This window comes from Muscardinus avellanarius (assembly GCF_963383645.1).
Source record: "Muscardinus avellanarius genome assembly, chromosome: 7".
NCBI lineage: Eukaryota > Metazoa > Chordata > Mammalia > Rodentia > Gliridae > Muscardinus > Muscardinus avellanarius.
In genome coordinates this window covers 117,516,456-117,532,534 of record NC_137793.1, presented here as the reverse complement: position 1 = coordinate 117,532,534, position 16,079 = coordinate 117,516,456, and the positions used below count along the sequence as shown (strand labels likewise).

General features: G+C 53.7%; 1 protein-coding gene across 2 annotated transcripts; it reads right to left on the bottom strand.

Moving 5' to 3' along the window:
- Window positions 1–1,597: 1,597 nt before the first annotated feature.
- ALDH9A1 (aldehyde dehydrogenase 9 family member A1) lies at window positions 1,598–15,629 on the bottom strand (the record flags this gene model as incomplete). Of its 2 annotated transcripts, XM_080698391.1 has the most annotated exons (11): window positions 1,598–1,692; window positions 2,512–2,624; window positions 3,359–3,500; window positions 3,830–3,917; window positions 4,036–4,224; window positions 6,496–6,636; window positions 7,544–7,740; window positions 8,747–8,881; window positions 11,247–11,376; window positions 13,850–13,995; window positions 15,449–15,629. In XM_080698391.1, 11 exons carry the CDS (start codon window positions 15,627–15,629, stop codon window positions 1,598–1,600), a joined length of 1,557 nt encoding a protein of 518 aa, XP_080554517.1. The 2 variants fall into 2 exon arrangements, with proteins under 2 accessions (XP_080554517.1, XP_080554518.1); XM_080698392.1 differs by lacking the exons at window positions 8,747–8,881; window positions 15,449–15,629 and having other exon boundaries at window positions 13,850–13,909.
- Between the last annotated feature and the right edge of the window lie 450 nt (window positions 15,630–16,079).

The following is a 16,079-nucleotide window of genomic DNA, read 5'->3' as shown; positions in this document are numbered from 1 at the left end:
TCACGAGGGGAGAGGCGTGTTTGGGCTCCCGGGTGTGAAGGCCCAGTCCACGCTGGATTGGCCTGCTGCGTGGCCCGTGGCCAGGTAGCACATCGTGTGCAGCGCCTGGTGATGCAAGGCCCACTCCCCTCGCAGCGGGCAGGGGGCAGCTGGGCCCACGGCCCCCTCCCGGGGCACACCCATGACCAGAGGCCTTCTCACCACCCCGCCTCCCCAGCCTCCACCTCCCTCTGGAGCGAGTGAGGCCCTGCCGGCCCTTGGCTTCTGCCAGAGACACTATTCTCAACTGGCCTCCAGGGCTGAAAGGCATACATACATGCTGCTGTAAGCCAGTACGTGTGCGACAGCGAGTATGTGTGTGTGTATGAGAGAGAGAGAGAGACAGACAGACAGACACGCACAGAATGCACAGGAATCAGAGCCCCACACCTGACATGCACCTGCTGCTGAAACCTCCTGACCTGCTTAGGACGGAGACCCCGGTCAGCTTCACCAGGACCGCAGGCTGGCCCCGGGCCTGGTCTGCGTGTGAATGAGTGCCCAGGCTGCCCTGGCCTTCTGCTCTCAGCAGGAGGGTCATCACAAGCCTGTCTTCTCCAGGCAGCTCCTCCTGAGTGTGTTGCACAAGGGGCGTCACACGTTCTCTGGGCACTTAAACACCAACAGGCCCTTCAGCTGTTCCCAGATCCCACGCCCGCGCTGCCAGGCCCAGGAAGGGCAGTCAGCCCTGCTGTGACTCCTCCTCAGCCATTATTAACCAACTACCCCAGGAAGGAGGACGCAGGGACAAGGGCGATCTCGCTGCAGTGTCCCTCAGCTCTCAGGACGCTCAGCACAGCAGGAATGACACCAGCCACAGAGTTCTCTCCGCAGCTCAAGCTGCCCAGATCAGATGCCTCCGCCCTGGGCATCCATCCTGTCCTGCCACAGCATTAACACGGTTGAGTTTGGAAACGAGAGCCCAGAGGCGACAGTGTGATCGATTTTAATGTCACTACCCCACGTTGGCACAGAGGGCTTGGCGTTCACAAGGCACTTCTGCTGTGAGAACGGCAGCAGCAGCATGAAGTCATGACCCCGCGGCGTGACTGCCACCAACTCCCCATCCTGTCACTGCTTTCACAAGGGCACAGCAGGGGCCACAACTCCAAAAACAGCCAAAGTAAAAGCGAATCTACCAGGACCAACCAAGAGCAGGCTCTTCAGGCCCAGACTCGACCGCAGCGGCCCGGCGTTAACAAGTCTACGAGGTCCTGACCTGTGCTGTGCAGGGCGCTACGGCCTGGGAAGGCTTCCCAGGAATCTGCTGTAAGGAGAATCACATCCTTCTTGACCAGAATCTAAGAGGCACTTAGGCATGTGTTCACTCAGGGAGGTGACTGAAAGATGAACAACACTGAACCATCCCTTCCAAAGTGAACACAAGTCTGAACGGCACTCAGCCGGGCACGTAGTGGAAGCGCCCTGGCCTAGACACACAGGTCCTGGGTTCGATCCCCAGCTTGAAAAAAATTAAAAAGAAAGAACAAGGAATTCACTGATACTGCCTCTGCAGAACGCCGACTGCCCCGCTTCCCACGATGGGCGCCACCGCCGCTCAAAACGCGGAGTCCACGTCCCCCATCTCCACACACACCGTCTTCAGCTGTGAGTAGTACTCAATTGTCACCCGGCCGTTCTCTCTGCCGAATCCTGCGGGGAGAGGGCGGGCTGAGGAGGAGGAGCTGCTTCCAAGGCGCCCAGGACCTCCGGGAGCCCGGCTGCGAGCCAGGGGCGGAGGGTGAGGGCCTCCGGTCTCTGGGGATCAGGGTGGGAAGGTGCGGTCTCATTTCCTACCGATAAGCCTTCACTTGAGGTGTCTACTATTCTGGTTGAAGGTGGGAAAATGCTCAGATTTGACAATGGGTGAGGTCTGCTGAGCAGGCTGAAGGTCTCTGGCCAGCAGCCGGGCAGCCCTGAGGCCGCTGTGGACATGAACTTGCCTGGTGAGAACTCTTAGCAGGCCTGGCCGAGGGCCTGCCGTCCCTGCCGCAAGGCTGCCGGGCCCTGTGGGGTGGGCTCTGGGGGCAAGTCAGGTCAGGACAGCAGCTCGTGCGTGACCTTGGTGCACCCTGCCCCACACCTGCGTAGGCAAGACCCGGGTCCCCAGCACGCGTGCTCCTGCGGGCGCCACGCCAAGGTCCCCGCCCTAGCTCTGGGCGCCCAGTTGCAGGGCGCTGCTTGGCAGCCCTAGGTACCCCTAGAGACACTCCCCCACACCCTGTTATGCCCACCACACTTGCAGACCATGGAGGAAGAGTAACAGGGCCACTCGATAACCCTTCCTGCGAGATGCCTCAGGGGCCTGCCGCCAGACTACTCACCGGCCCTTGGGGAGACACTTGCCTCCAGCGCCAACACGAGGCCAAGGGCAGGGAGGACCAGAGCCCGCCCTGTCCCGGGAGCACTGGCCTGGGAGCACGATCCTGCCGGCTCCAAGACCTGGCTGGCCCAGCATGCTCCAGGCCTCACCTGACTTCTTGTACCCGCCGAAGGGCAGCTCCACAGGGCTGGCGTTGTAGTTGTTAATGAAGCACATCCCGGCCTGCAGCTCAGCCACCACGCGGTGGGCCCGCTGAATGTCCCTGCGGAGGGAGCAGCCAGCGTCAGCGCCCATGCAGCTGCGACCCAGGAGAGCCAGACCGCCGGCTGGGGCCCAGAGCTGGCCAGGTGCTTCCTTCCTTCTGTCTTTCTTTTTTTTTTTTTTTTTTTTTTTGCACTACTGAGGATGGAACAAACCCAGGAGCATTCTACCTCTGAGCTACACCCCCCGCCCTATTTTTTATTCTTCTTTTGTGTGTGTGGTCCTGGGGGCTGGAACCCAGGGGCTTTCTACCTCCGAGCTATACCCCCAGACCTATTTTATATTTTATTTGGAAACAGGGTCTCACTAAGTTGCTGAGAGCCTCACTAAGTAACTGAGGCTGGCTTTGAAACTGCACGATCCTCCTGTCTCAGCCTCCCAAGCGTGGGGATTACAAGTGCGCGCGACCACGCCCGGCTGAACCAGAGGCATTCTACTTTCAGAATGCCCCAGCTGCACCCGCTGCCCCATTTTATTCTTTATTTTGAAAAAGGGTCTCACTGAGTTGTGGAGGGCCTCACTAAGTAGCTGAACCTGGCCTTGAACTGTGATCCTCCTGCCTCAGCCTCCAAGGACTGCAATTACAAGCAGCTAATTTTAATTCAACAGCAGGCCCTCCGGTCAGCCACCAAGCGCCTCCCAGCATGCTCTGAAGTGGACACAAGGTGGAGCCGTGGCTCCTCTTTGAGGGAGACCAGCCACGGGCCGCAGCATGGCTCCCCGGGGCCCACGCACCTGGTGAAGACCCCGGCGGCCAGCCCGAAGGTGGTGTCATTGGCCCGTTCCAGGACCTCAGCTTCGGTGTCGAACGGCAGAATAGCCATGACGGGCCCAAAGATCTCTTCCCTCACGCAGGTCATGTCGTCTCTGCAGTTGGCTGCAAGCGTGCAAGGCACACCAGCGTCAGCAAGGGGCCCGTGCGCCCTGCCGCGAGCAGCGTCTGACAGCCCCGCAGCCTAGAAACACCCCACCTGGTTTAACTTTCTCACTCCTTCAGAATAGCAGGTGCTGCCCCGGGGAACTAATGATACGGCTGCCCTGGAGGAGGGGTGGTACCTGAGAGCATGGGGGGGCACTTCTACTCCCTGCTCTCGGGTGGGACACACTTGCTAACCCCTGCTTATGCCACATACATATCTTATAAATATTCATTTCTATCTATTCGATATTTAATTCAAAGCACTTAAAAGCAAATATGAGACTTACTTAATATACAAGGTCTCATGTAATATCCATCTTTCAACTTGGGGTCTGCAGGTACATACAGGTCTCCACCACATAGCACCTTGGCACCCTGCCAACAGAGAGCAGCGCCTCCGTGGTTAAATGACGGCCAGGCAAGGCCGCCAGTGGCCGTGCTCCCTACGCGCGTGCAGCGGGAGCACCACCGCCCGCCCCGGCTTCCCTCTCACCTGCTCCTTGGCCGACTTAATAAACCCCAGGACCCGCTCCAGGTGAGGGCGGTTGATGAGCGGGCCCATCCTCGTGTCTTCCAGAAGGGGGTCTCCAATCTTTATCCTCTGGGTCTGCTTCACCACTTCCTCCGTAAACTGATCAAGAATTTCCTTCTGCACAAACACTCTTGTGCCATTGCAGCAAACCTAAAGGACAGACACAAGACATAAATCTGCATAAAAGGGAAAAGGGAAAGGAAAAAAGTCTAATTGCTTCCAGTTTCAAAAAGGCACAACACAGCCAGGCGTGGTGGCCACACCTGTAATCCCAGTACTTGGGAGGCTGAGACAGAGGATCGCAGGTTCAAAGACAGCCTCAGCAACATAGCGAGGCTCAACCTAGAGAAACCCTGGCTCAAAGTAAAAGAAGGTTGGTGATACAGCTCAGAGGGAGCCTGCCTGGGTTCCAGCCCCAGTGCCACACAAGGCACAACACATTTTTTAAGGATATTTTCTATTCTAAAACTTGTTTCCATACTGAATGGAAAGGATCACACGCGTAAGTCTGGACACAGCACCCCACAATTATGATCTACTCCCTAAGATAAACATTAACTCGTGTTTTGTTTGTTAAAACTTCTCCAGGCCAGCAGTCAGCCTGGCCAAGGTGCTGCATCTGTTCTATACAGTTCTCGTCTCTTTTACTCTGGTCCTGAGGGACAATGATGGCGTTTAACAAACACTTGAAATAAGTGCCAAACACAAAGACAAAACAGTTTTCTCCCTTAAGGCCATTAACAGATCCCACGCCCTGGCCCCCGCTCCTTTGCTCCTTCGTATCAGTGCTCCGGCTGGCTGTGTCTTCCCGGAGCGGAGGAGAGAGCTGAGGGGCAGAGAAGAGGTCAGGAGCCGCGCTCACATCCAACTCACAAGTCGGCTTTTGCTCAGTGTTTGTTTTCCTGATGGTCCTGGAATGGAGCCCGGGGCATCTACCTCCAAGCGACACCCCCTGCCCTATTTTTTATTCCTTATTTTGAAACAGGGTCTCACTGAGTTGCAAAGCCCTCAGCAGCTGAGGCTGTTCGCGAACCACGATCCTCCTGTCTCAGCCTCCCAAATGCTGGGATTACCAGCGTGCCCGCCATGCCCGGCTGGCCAATGTTTTCTCTAAAATTGCAAATAATCACTATTCAGACTGCCCCACGAGATGAACACAAACACTGCTCAAAGGCTGCACGAGGCAGCTTAGTTCAAGACAAAGATGGACTCCCAAGCCACAGCCCAAGCTGAGCGGCACGGGGGGGCGTTAGACTGGCCACCGCGAGGAAGGAAAACTAAGATCCGTATCTCACGCTATGCACAGGTCAAAGTCCAGTGTACCAGGAAGCTCAATGGAATAAGGACCCACTGTAACTAGAATAAGCAATTCACTCTACCCTAGACATAAGACGGAAGTTCATTTAACCCTGACCGCAAGGTTTTCAGTACCAGATTGGAAAAAAAAACCATTGATAAACTGGACCATATAAAAATAAAAACTGCTGCATGGCACACGCCCGAAGCAAAGCCAAGACAACTGATAAACCAGAAAAATGCTGTCAACGTTTATACCAGATAGAGTGCTGATATCACTTACATTTAAAGGCCTCACTAAGTAGCTGAGGCTGTCTGCGAACCGCCATCCTCTGGTCTCAGCCTCCCAAATGCTGGGATTACAAGTGTGTCCCAACAGGCCCAGCTCAGCCCTATTTTTGTAATTTTTTATTTTGAGACAAGGTCTCACTAGCTTGATGAGAGGCTCACTACTTGCTGAGACTGTCCTCGAACCTGCAATTCTCCCATCTCAGCCTCCCAAGTATTGGGACTACAGGTGTGAGCCACCATGCCTGGCTTACAATTTTCATTTTTAGAAATGGTCACAAAGATTACATACATGTTTATTATGAAGAGGATTTTACTCTGAAGTTATATCTAACAGTAGGACAGTCCCCGTGCACAAGGCCTTATTCACCACAGCGCTGACTGTCACCACCAAGTACCAGGACCGGGAGCATCCCATGGGCGTGAGGGAGGGGCTGGGCATGGCAGCCACCAGCGGAAGGCGCCAGGAGCTGTGGCAGCCACCACGCAGGCCAGATCTTGGTTCCTAAACACCTAGAGGAGCACTGACTCCAGAGCTCCCCTGCTGTGCCAGGAAGTAGAACGCTCAGAGGAAGGGCTCCTTCCAGAGGCCACAACAGGGGCTGCAGGTACTTAAGCACCAAAAGAAATAAATCCTGGGGATTCTACCCCACCGGATACTCAGCTCCCCAGAAGGACTAGTGATGCGTCTGTGTGGAAGGATGCAGGGTCAGTGCTGTGACACCGACGAGCCGGCGGGGGACGGGGGTCTCTGTCCTGGTGGACAGCTCTCACAGGAAGCTGCGGCGGGGGCCGTGTGTGACAGGGTGGAGTGGGGACCTGTTGGGACACACGCACCTCGCCTTGCGTGAGGAAGTTGGCCATCAGCGCGCCCTTCACCGCGTTCTCCAGGTGACAGTCTGAGAAGATGATGAGCGGAGACTTGCCGCCCAGCTCCAGGGTGACGGGCTTGACCCCCTTGGCCGACAGCTCCATGATCTTACAGAACAGACACAAAGGAGACGCGTGGCATGGTTAGCTGGCGCCCGGCCGACCAGACCCGCGCCTGCACGGCCCCTCTGACTGTGCCGGCCGCGGCCTCATTCTGCCTGTACAGCATGCTCGGGTCTGCTCATTTCTGGGGTCAGGTGTGGGGCGCAGGCTTGTAACCCCAGCTACCTGGGGGATGAGGCAGAAGGATCACAAGTTCCAGACCAGCCTGGGCAACTTAGTGAGGCACGGGGCAAAATAAACACACAAAGGCCAGGCAGGGAGCCCACTGCCCCTGGATTCAACCCCAGAACCGGAAAGTAATTAATTAATCAGAATAGTCTTTTTGTGTGTGTGTGTGGTACTGGGGGTGGAGCCCAGGGGCTTTCTACCTCCGGGCTATACTCCCAGACCTATTTTATACTTTATTTGGAAACAGGGTCTCACTAGGTTGCTGAGAGCCTCACTCAGTAGCTGAGGCTGGCTTCGAACCTGTGCGATCCTCCTGTCTCAGCCTCCCAAGCGCGGGGATTATAAGCGTGCGTCACCATGCCTGGCTTGGAATATTCTTCACAGGTTTATCACAGCCAGGAATCCTTTCCCGGTGCAGTGTTTAGGGGTCACAGAGCTCAGGACCCAAATCCACATTAAAATAATAAATGTAAAAGAACCTGAAAAAACACTCTTCCCTCTCTACACAAAGCACAGCACTAAGCGACACCAGCCTGCTCGGGATGGGCTCCCACCCCCGGCCCCACCAGCCCCCATGCACTTCTACAGGAAACCTCAGGCCTGGGCCAAACAGGCCCCTGGGCCTCCCGGCACCAGGTAGGCAAAGCCAGACACCTGGGATGCTGGCCGGGCGGCTTGGACCTGCAGGACCCAGAGCGCGCTCCCCGCCGGGGCCCACGGTCACCTTCGTGCCCGTGGGCACACTTCCGGTGAAGGAGACCTTGGCCACCGCAGGATGCTGACACAGGAGCTGGCCCGTGGCGGCCCCTCCCTGCACCACGTTGAAGAGCCCGGTGGGCACCCCGGCCTCGGCGTAGATCTCAGCCAGCAGCACAGCAGAGACGGGTGTGAAGGGCGAAGGCTTGAAGACCATGGCGTTCCCTGCACGGCCCGGGACAAACGCAAACGCCTGGCTGGGACCTCTGAGGCCAAGACCGGAACCAGTCCTGCCGCCCCCACCAAGCCAAACAAGACCCCAGAACCACGGCTCGTGCTGCTCACCCAGGCTCTCATTAACCACACCTCGAGCCACAGCCGGCCCCGTCCCAGTGACCTCACACGGCAGGGCTAGGCCCGGCCACGGGCTGACCTACCGCACATTTGCAGAACCACTCGAGAGCTGTGCTACTGGTTATTTCTGCTTATTTATTTATTTATTTAGGCACTGGGGGGTTGAACCCAGGGGTGTTCTACTTCTAAGCCACACTCCCAGCTCTATTTTATTTTTAGTTTGAAGCAGGGTCTCACTAGGTTACTGAGAGTCTCGTTATGTTGTTGAGGCTGTCCTTGAACCTGCAATCCTCCCGTCTCAGCCTCCCAAGTCCTGGGATTAAAAACGTGTGTCACCACTCTCAGCGTGAAGCATTTTATAAAAGTAGGAACCAAGGACCAGAAAGGCTCATGCGGTGCGAGTCCCCAAGCCCAGCGACCTGGTTCCGAGGCTACTTTCCCTCCACCACTGTCTCCACGGTGGGTCAGGGCAGCACTGCACACAGCCTCCCGACAGCCCGGCTTTCCTAACACGGCAGCTCCCCAGGCGCCCTCTCTAGACAGTGCCAACGGCTTCTCCTGGAGCCTGCTCGACGTTTCTCTCAAGACTCCAGGGAAGGAGGCTAGCTCCTGCTTCCGAAGTCACTAAATGCCAGAAATTTTTATCCAGAAAGGACAAGCCCAATTCCATTTAGCAGGAAAAGTAAGTTTCTTCCTTTCTATATACATGGATAAAAAAATGAGCCTACCTCAGCTGGCAATGTGTGAGCCAGCCCACGGGGGCCCCTGCGTCCTGAGACTGGACCGTCCAGATAAGCCCTGCTTTAGCGCGTGGAGAAGAGGCAGGAGGGGAACGAGCCGGGGCGGTGGCCGCAGTGGAGGGCGAGGGTATTCTTACCGCAGGCCAGCGCTGGAGCCGACTTCCAACAGGCGATCTGAAAGGGGTAGTTCCACGCTCCGATCCCCACGCACACCCCCAGGGGCTCCCTCCTGGTGTAACCGAAGGATCCGCCTGAGAGCTGGACGTGCTCACCTGGGGGGATTCATAATATAAGGAGAAGGCAGGCCCAGTCCCACGCTGCCGGCACCAGCGCCCGCCAGGCCCACCCGAGCCGCCTCCTTTGCTCCCCAACGCGACACTGACCCCGCGCCACGGGAGCAGCTGTGTTTGTTTGTGTCAGGCCTGGGAACTGAACCCAGAGCGCTCTACTTAGGAGTGACAGCCCCAGAACTTTTTAATATTTTGAGACAGGGTCTTGCTGAGTTGCGCAGGCTGGCCTGGAACGCGCGGTCCTCCGATTACAGGTCACTATGCCCGGCCTCTTTTCCGTCTTTTGTTCCTCCCAGGCTCACTTTCCATTCCTGTGTGTGGAGGAGACCAGACCCAGAGCCCATGCTACTCAAGCATTCCACTGCTGCGCTATGCCCTGCAACTGTGTGTGCGCGTGTGCACCTGTGTGGGTGTACGCACGGCACTGGGAACCGAATCCAGCTCTGTTTTATTTTTATTTTGAAACAGGGTCTCAGTAAATTGCGGAGGGCCTCACTAAGTTGCTGGGGTTGGCTGCAAACCTGCGATCCTCCTGCCTTGAGCTGGGATTAAGGTGTTCACCACCACACCTGGCTTTTATTACTCTGAGACAAGTTACCCAGGCTGGCCTGCCATGAGTCATCCTCCTGCCTCTGCCCCCCACCTCCCAGCGGGCTCCCTCTGGCCTCCCTCTCAACAGCCACCCTACCCGGCTCCATGCGTCTCCCCACACAGAGCCCCAGCCTCGTGCCCTGCCAGCACAGGTTCACTCACTCAGGTTACTACTCACTCTATTGTGGTGCTGCAGACTGAACCCTGGGGCGTTCTATCTCTGAGCTATACCCTCAGCTCTGTTCTTTATTTTGAAACAGGGTCTCACTGAGTTGCCAAGAGCAGCCTTGAACCTGGAACCCTCCTGTCTCCGCCTCTGAAGCACTAGGGTTACAGGTGTGCGCCACCAGGACCAGCTCTACTTACTTTAATCCCTAAATATATCCTGCGCCTCTATTAGACAACTTAGATTAATAAAATACTGGTGTGGGCAGGAGTCCGCAGCAGGGAAGAGTTTCCAGACCCTAAAACCCTGGACGTCTGGCTCCCCGCAGCCCAGCTGGGCCCTACCCACCATGTGATGTGAACTGCTGTGAACTGCTAGATTTTCAAAGACAATTTGTTGCTGTATAATGTCTCATTTAATCCCTAAAAGAACCCAAGAAGAGCAGGTGTGGTGGTGCATCCTTGTAATCCCAGGTTCTTGGCAGGCCAAGATAGGAGGATCCCAGTTCTAGGACAGCCTCAGCTACTTAGTGAGGCCCTCTGCAACTTAGTGAGACTCTGTTTCAAAATAAAGAATAAAAAATAGGGCTGGGGGTGTAGTTCAGAGGTAGAATGCGCCTGGGTTTAATTCCTAGTACTGCAAAAAAATAAATAAATAAATAACACCAGTTTCAAAGTAAAGAATAAAAAATCAAGCTGGGGGTATAGCTCAGAGATAGACTGCCCCTGGGTTCAATCCCTAATGCCACAAAAAAGCAACCCAAGGAGTCGGGCGTGGTGACGCACACTTGTAATCCCAGCATTTGGGAAGCTGAGATAGGAGGATTGCGGTTCGCGGCCAGCCTCAACTACTTAGTGAGGCCCTTCACAACTCAGTGAGACCCTGTTTCTAAATAAAGAATAAAAAAATAAGCCAGGCGTGGTGGCGTACGCTTGTAATCCCAGCATTCGGGAGGCTGAGACCGGAGGATCGCGGTTCGCGGACAGCCTCAGCTACTTAGTGAGGCCCTCCGCAACTCAGTGAGACCCTGTTTCAAAATTAAGAATAAAAAACTGGTCAGGGGGTGTAGCTCGGAGGTCAAATGCCTCTGGGTTCCATCCCTAGACCCACACACACAAAAAAAAAAATAGAGAATAAAAAAGTTGAGCTGGGCCCCGGGCGTGGTGGGCACGCTTGTCATCCCCGCGCTTGGGAGGCAGAGACTGGAGGATCGCGCAGGTTCAAAGCCAGCTGTGCTGGCTTAAGAGACCCTTTTTCCAAATTTTTAAAAATGTATAAAATAGGTCTAGGAGTGTAGCCTGGAGGTAGAAAGGTTTCCAGGAACCCCAGGACCACCAAAAGAAAAAAAGTAGAGCTGAGGGTGTCACTCAGAGATAGAATGCCTATGGGTTCTATCCCCAGGACCTAAAAATAAATAAATAAATAATTTAAAAAGCAACCTGAGAGGGTAGGGGTTACCGCCTGCAGCTTGGATGAGGGAGGAGATGAAGCCTTCCTCAGGCCAGCGTGGGCCGTCTCCACCCCGGAACTGCCCACCCCAAGCTCGGCTCTCCTGCCGCAAGCGGCTGGTCAGGGCCGGCCAGGACTCACCGGCCATGGACCCAGCCAAGCCCGCGTAATACTCCAGGCTCTGCCAGCAGTTCTCAACGTCCAAGCGGGCCTCAAAGATGGACTTGCCGTTGTTGATGGTCTCAATCGTGGCGATGGCGTCCGTCCGCTCCTTTGGAGAAACAGAACAAGGTTTAAGACATCATGTCTGCAGTCAATACAAAGCCCTGTCCGGTTCCTAAAATGGACTAACTAGCTTGCACGTTAAATGGAAATAAAAAGAATGACTGCACTGCATTGGAAAGAGAGAAATGCTTACTGTTAAAAAGTAGCCCTGAGCCAGGCATGGTGGGCATGCTTGTAATCCCAGCATTCGGGAGGCTGAGACAGGAGGATCTGGGTTTGTGGACAGCCTCAGCTACTTAGTGAGGCCCTCTGCAACTCAGTGAGACCCTGTTTCAAAATTAAGAATAAAACACAGGGCTGGGGGTGTAACTCGGAAGTAGAATGCTCCCGGGTTCCAACCCCAGGACAGAAGAAGAAAAAAAAAAAGCAGCCCTGTTAGCTGGGCGTAATGGTGCCCACCTGTAATCCCAGTACTTGGGAGGCTGAGACAGGAGGATCATAGGCTCATGGCCAACCTCAACAACTCTGTGAGGCTCTCCCCAACTTAGTGAGACCCTGTTTGAAAATTAAAAATAAAAAATAGGGTGGGTGTAGCTCAGAGGTATAATGCCCCTGGGTTTAATCTCCAATATCAAAATTAAAAAAATAAACCAGCGTGGTGGCGCACATTTGTAATCCCAGCATTCAGGAGGCTGAGACTAGAGGATCGCGGTTCGTGGACAGCCTCGGCTACTTAGTGAGGCCCTTCACAACTCAGCGAGACTCTTTCAAAATAAAAGAATAAAAAATTGGGCAGGGGTTGTAGCTCGGAGGTCAAATGCCTCGGGTTCTATCCCAGACCCGCATAAATAAATAAATAAATAAATAAATAAATAATATTGGCTTAGCTTTGTTTTATCAAATTAAAATAATTTGGGAGAGGTACTAGGGATAGAATCCAGGGGCATTCTACTTCAAAGCTACACCCCTGCCCTATTTTTTATTCTTTTATTTTAAAACAGGGTCACTGAGTTGCTAAGGCTGGCCTCGAACCTATGATCCTCCTTTTTAGCCTCTCAAGTTTAGGATTACAGGCACGTGCCACCATACCCAGCTAAAAAATAATTTTTTTTTTTTTGGTGGTGGTACTGGGGGTGGAACCCCGAGGCTTTCTACCTCCGGGCTACACTCCCAGACCTATTTTATATTTTTTATTTGGAAACAGGGTCTCACTAAGTTACTGAGAGCCTCACTAAGTAGCTGAGGCTGGCTTCGAACCTGTGCGATCCTCCTGTCTCAGCCTCCCAAGCGCAGGAATTACAAGCGTGTGCCACCACGCCTGGCTAAAAAATAAATTTTTAACAAGAGAAAAACCATCCATGACTGCTTTGACGTGTCTGCGTAGTCCAAGCTTTCCGTGCCAGTAAACTCTGCAGGCTGACTGCGTAGCAGAGGCTTGGAGAGTGAGACTGTGTCTCCCCGAGGCAGGTCTTTGGAGCGATATGGGGAAGTCAGCTTTCTACCTGCTATTCCTAGAGGCACCTGCTTACTCCCCAGTGGAAAGCCTGGGACCCTCCCTCCTGACTCCAGAGACTGGCTTGACAAGTAATCCTTCTCCACAGGAGGGTCAGACAAGTGTGCGGGCAGCTCCTGAAGAGGCTCACTCTCGTGATCTTAGGGCTCCTTTCTGTGGTGCAGTGGTACCCGGTTCTCACTGTGTCGCCCTGTGGGGAGCAGGGCTCAGAAACCAGTGCTCCAGTACTGTCCTGGCTACGGCACTGGCCGCTGATAAACCGTGTGTGTGTGTGTATAAATATATTTGTGTATGTATATATGTGTATAAATATATGTGTGTACGTATATTTGTGTGTGTATAAATGTATGCATGTGTGTGTACGGATATAGATAGATATAGATACCTTTTTTTGAGGTGCTGGGGATGGAACCCAGGGGCATTCTACCTCTGAGCTACACCCCGGCCCAATTTTTTTATTTTTTATTTTGAAACAGTGTCTCCCTGAGTTGCAAAGGGCCTCACTAAGCAGCTGAGGCTGTTCTCCAACTGAGGTCCTCAGAGGTACAGTGCCCCTGGATTCAATCTCCAGTACAAGAAAGAAAGAAAGAAAGAAAGAAAGAAAGAAAGAAAGAAAGAAAGAAAGAAAGAGAGAGAGAGAGAGAACGGACAGGCAGGCAGGCAAGGAGTCAAGCGACAAAGAGCACCCTAGAATACAAAATAAACACAGAACAGAACCTGTCAAGGAGGGAGCAACTGCCAAGGCCCGGAGGAGAACCACTGAACGAAGGCTTGTTTCACATCCCACCCTGAGCGTGTGGAAACAGTTTGTGTTTTTGTTTTCTTTTCAAAAAGCGTTATAATCTGAGCTAGAAATGTAGCTCAGTGCTAGAGCCCTTGCCCCACTGTGCAAGGAGCTGAATTCAATCCCAGCAACACACACACACACACACCCCAAGTCTTAATTACAAAGAACACCCAAAGCAACGTAAGAGAAATTTCTGGAAGGAAATATATTAAAACACACCCGTATTATCCTGGCAGCCTCCAGAAGGATTCGGCACCGCTCCATGCCAGACTTCTTACTCCATATTTTAAAGGCAGCCTTTGCATTCTCAACGGCCAAACTGACTTCCTTTTCTCCCGAACAAGTGAAAGTAGCTATCACTCGGCCTATAAAAGGAAAGCCAGCTTCGCCTCAGTTACTGCAACATACTTACACACAAGTGCTGAGTGTTGACATTCCCGTAGGGACCCCCTTCCTGTTTTTAAGTGTGGTTTGATTTATTAACCACATCTATACCTGGAGACTAGCAGTCCTGAAAAAGCTACAGGCCTCTCTCCAGAAAACAGGACTCAACCACATCGCAGTTCCATAGATCGTGTTCCCAGGCCGAAATTAACATGGATTTGGGTTAAGAACCCCGCTCTCCTTTATTTTGAAGGTGAGTTTACTAACCCTGACTTCCTGTAAGTCATTCTGCAGCACTCTTAATATTGTCTCAGAATCTCAAGGGTTTTGCAAAATTAAAGTTCAAAGTACTCAGTGTGCTGCTTATGAACTTTGATTCTTAAATGCTGTGTTCTCAGCAAGTAATCTCACACCACTGATAAAACTGATAACGTGGCTGTGTCAGGAGAAGGTCTAAAAGTAAGAGACACTTTTTCTCAAGCAAGAAAAGTTTAATCCTATCTTTTCTTGCTCCAACTTTATTCCCTATCCTTATTCTGAGGCAAAATTTGAAAAGATCAAATTTTCTAGACCCCAATCCCAAGTACTTTAAGCAAAAACAACTCTGCCAACAAAAATCTCTAAGTTGCTGGGCACATGCTTGTAATCCCAGTAATTGGGAGGCTGAGAGAGGTGACTCACAGGTTCGAAGCCAGTCTCAGTTACTTAGTGAGGCTCTCAGGAACTCAGTGAGACCCTGTTTCCAAATAAAGCCCTTGGGTTCCATCCTCAGTACCACACACACAAATTTTTTTTTTTTTTTTTTTTTTTTTTGCAGGTCTGGGAAAGGAACCCAGGGGCATTCTCCTCCGATCTACACCCTCAACCCTATTTTTTTGGTGGTACTGGGGTTCCTGGAAGCCCTTCTACCTCCAGGCTACACTCCCAGACCTATTTTTTTATATGTATTTTTATTTGGAAACAGGGTCTCTTAAGCCAGCTCGGCTGCCTTCGAACCTGCGGGATCCTCCTGTCTCGCCTCCCAAGCACGGGGATGACAAGCGTGCGCCACCACGCCCGGCATCAAGCCTATTTTTTATTCTTTATTTTGAAACAGGGTCTCACTGAGTTGCAAAGGGCCTCACTAAGTAGCTGAGGCTGTCCTGGAACCTCGATCCTCCTGTTTCAGCCTCCCAAATGCTGGGATTACAAGTATGCGCCACCACGCCCAGCTTAAAAAAAATTCATTAAATATGCCAATTCAACAGTTCTTTTTCACAAGAATGCCTGGACTTTGCTTTCTCCAGAGATTTCGTAAACCTACAGTTTCTGTTACAAACATGGACAGTCGGGGCAAAGGCACAGCCCGGCGGCAGCAAGCGCGACGGCGCCCGGGCCGTCCTTCCACGCGGCTCCCGGCCGGCCTCCAGTGGCCGCCCGCCCGCCGGCCCTCACCCGTGGCCGGCTCGAACGCCGTCTCCGTGCCCGAGGAGTCCGCCGGCTCCACGCGGGCCCCGCCGCGGAAGTTGAGCGGCTGCGACACGACGAAGGTGCCTGTGCTCATGGCGGCTCCGCTGGCAGGCCGCGCGGCGCGGAGGAGCCGAGGCAGCGCCGCCGAGCCCGCCCGGAGCAGCATAGGAACTGTGGCCCGAGGAAGGACGGGGCGGGGCCGAGGGAGGGCGGGCCAATGGGAGGGCGGGCGGGCCAGTGGAGGCCAATGGGAGAGGAGAGCGGGACCAGTGGGGGCGGAGCCAAGACGAGGGCGCTCAGGGATAGCAGAGCCAATGGGAGGAGTGGAGGAGGGCGTGACCAATGGGGGCCAGAGCCACGACGGGGGTGGAGACGAGGGAGGGCGGGGCCGATTGGAGGGAAAGGAACTAGATGAATATATGTACTTCACATTCATCTAGATGAATATATGTACTTAAAGTACAGAGTATGCCGGGCGTGGTGGCGCACGCTTGTAATCCCTGCGCTTGGGAGGCGGAGACAGGAGGATGGCGCAGGTTGGAAGCCAGCCGCTCTGACTTTAAGAGACCCTGTTTCCAAATAAAAAGTATAAAATAGGTCTGGGAGTGTAGCCCAG